The following is a 1,189-nucleotide window of genomic DNA, read 5'->3' as shown; positions in this document are numbered from 1 at the left end:
TCCGTTCTGAAGCAGCTTGAAAAACATTACTGGTCGAAAAGCAGGCAGCCGTCAGGACAGCCGAATAGAGCAGAGAGAATTTACTCCCTGCCATCGAGTTGAACAATTCACGTGTAACTGACAAAGTATAAGACAAAGCTGTAGATAGATGGCAAACTTTTCAGCATCATAATTGCATAAATGTATATCATTTATAGATGGCTTTAGATTTGTTAAGTAGTGATACACCATTTTTGGATAGTGAAAGTGACCAGATGATATTCAGCGAGGTTATTGCGCAGTTTATATTCAACAGAAAAACAAGCATTTTTCTAATGTTTTTTTTCTGTTCAGATGAGTGCGTTAAGAGAAAATATGTTGGAAATTCAAAATGAAAACGTTTGTCTAAAATCGGAAAATGAATTACTACGAACAAAGTTAATGTTACATTCATCAGCTGACAAAACAGAAATATGCAATGATTATGATTTGATTCGAAAAAGCTATCAATCACAAATTGACAATTTGCTTGCCAGTACTCACACTGCGGAGAGCAAAGCAACTTATTTTCACCGAGAGGTAAGTATCGCTTGTAGAAGGTGAATAGGCATATATATATATATATATATATATATATATATATTTCTCTTATAAATGTTATCAATTAAATCATTTATTTTCTCTTTCTTTGCTTATATAGTGCCGAAATTTGATAAGCACTTTGCACGCGCTTAGTGCACAAAAGTTGGCTCTGGACGATACAGTGAAGGCAATGAAGGGTCAAATGGCACATCTTATGGTAAACAGAATAATGAGAAAAATATGAATATTGTTCTTTGTTTTCTGTTCAGGATGAATTGGAAACAACCAGACTGGGATATGAAGGCCAACTCAGCTCTTTGAGCGAGCACATGGCACAAATGAACCTGCGTCTGACTGCTCAGGCAGATGAAATTGAGATACTTCGACGTGGAAAGAAGAAATGAGACAATTTATTTCATACATTGCAAAAGATTATTACTTACTGAATTTGAAAATATCTTTTATAAATGTTTCACAGATTCACTCACGTCTCAGTTTTGGTTAAAACAATCAGTTTTCCACGAAGGCCAACTTCCATTCCACCTTCGGGAATAATACAGTATCCTCGATATCGTGTCATTGGCCGAGATTCAGTACTAGCTTTCAGTTTTCAAAAATTCCACACACC

At 35.3% G+C, this 1,189-nt stretch overlaps 1 protein-coding gene across 1 annotated transcript; it reads left to right on the top strand.

The window, feature by feature from the left end:
• The first annotated feature begins 197 nt into the window (after positions 1-197).
• Positions 198-965, top strand: Tsp_14384 (putative coiled-coil domain-containing protein 128). Its single transcript, XM_003371082.1, has 3 exons — positions 198-269; positions 334-558; positions 831-965. Exons 1-3 carry the CDS (start codon positions 198-200, stop codon positions 963-965), a joined length of 432 nt encoding a protein of 143 aa, XP_003371130.1.
• The last annotated feature ends 224 nt before the right edge of the window (positions 966-1,189 follow it).

Source organism: Trichinella spiralis (assembly GCF_000181795.1).
Source record: "Trichinella spiralis strain ISS 195 chromosome Unknown Scfld37, whole genome shotgun sequence".
Taxonomy (NCBI): domain Eukaryota; kingdom Metazoa; phylum Nematoda; class Enoplea; order Trichinellida; family Trichinellidae; genus Trichinella; species Trichinella spiralis.
Note: the sequence above shows the minus strand (reverse complement) of the source record. Positions and strands in the feature narration are given on the sequence as shown.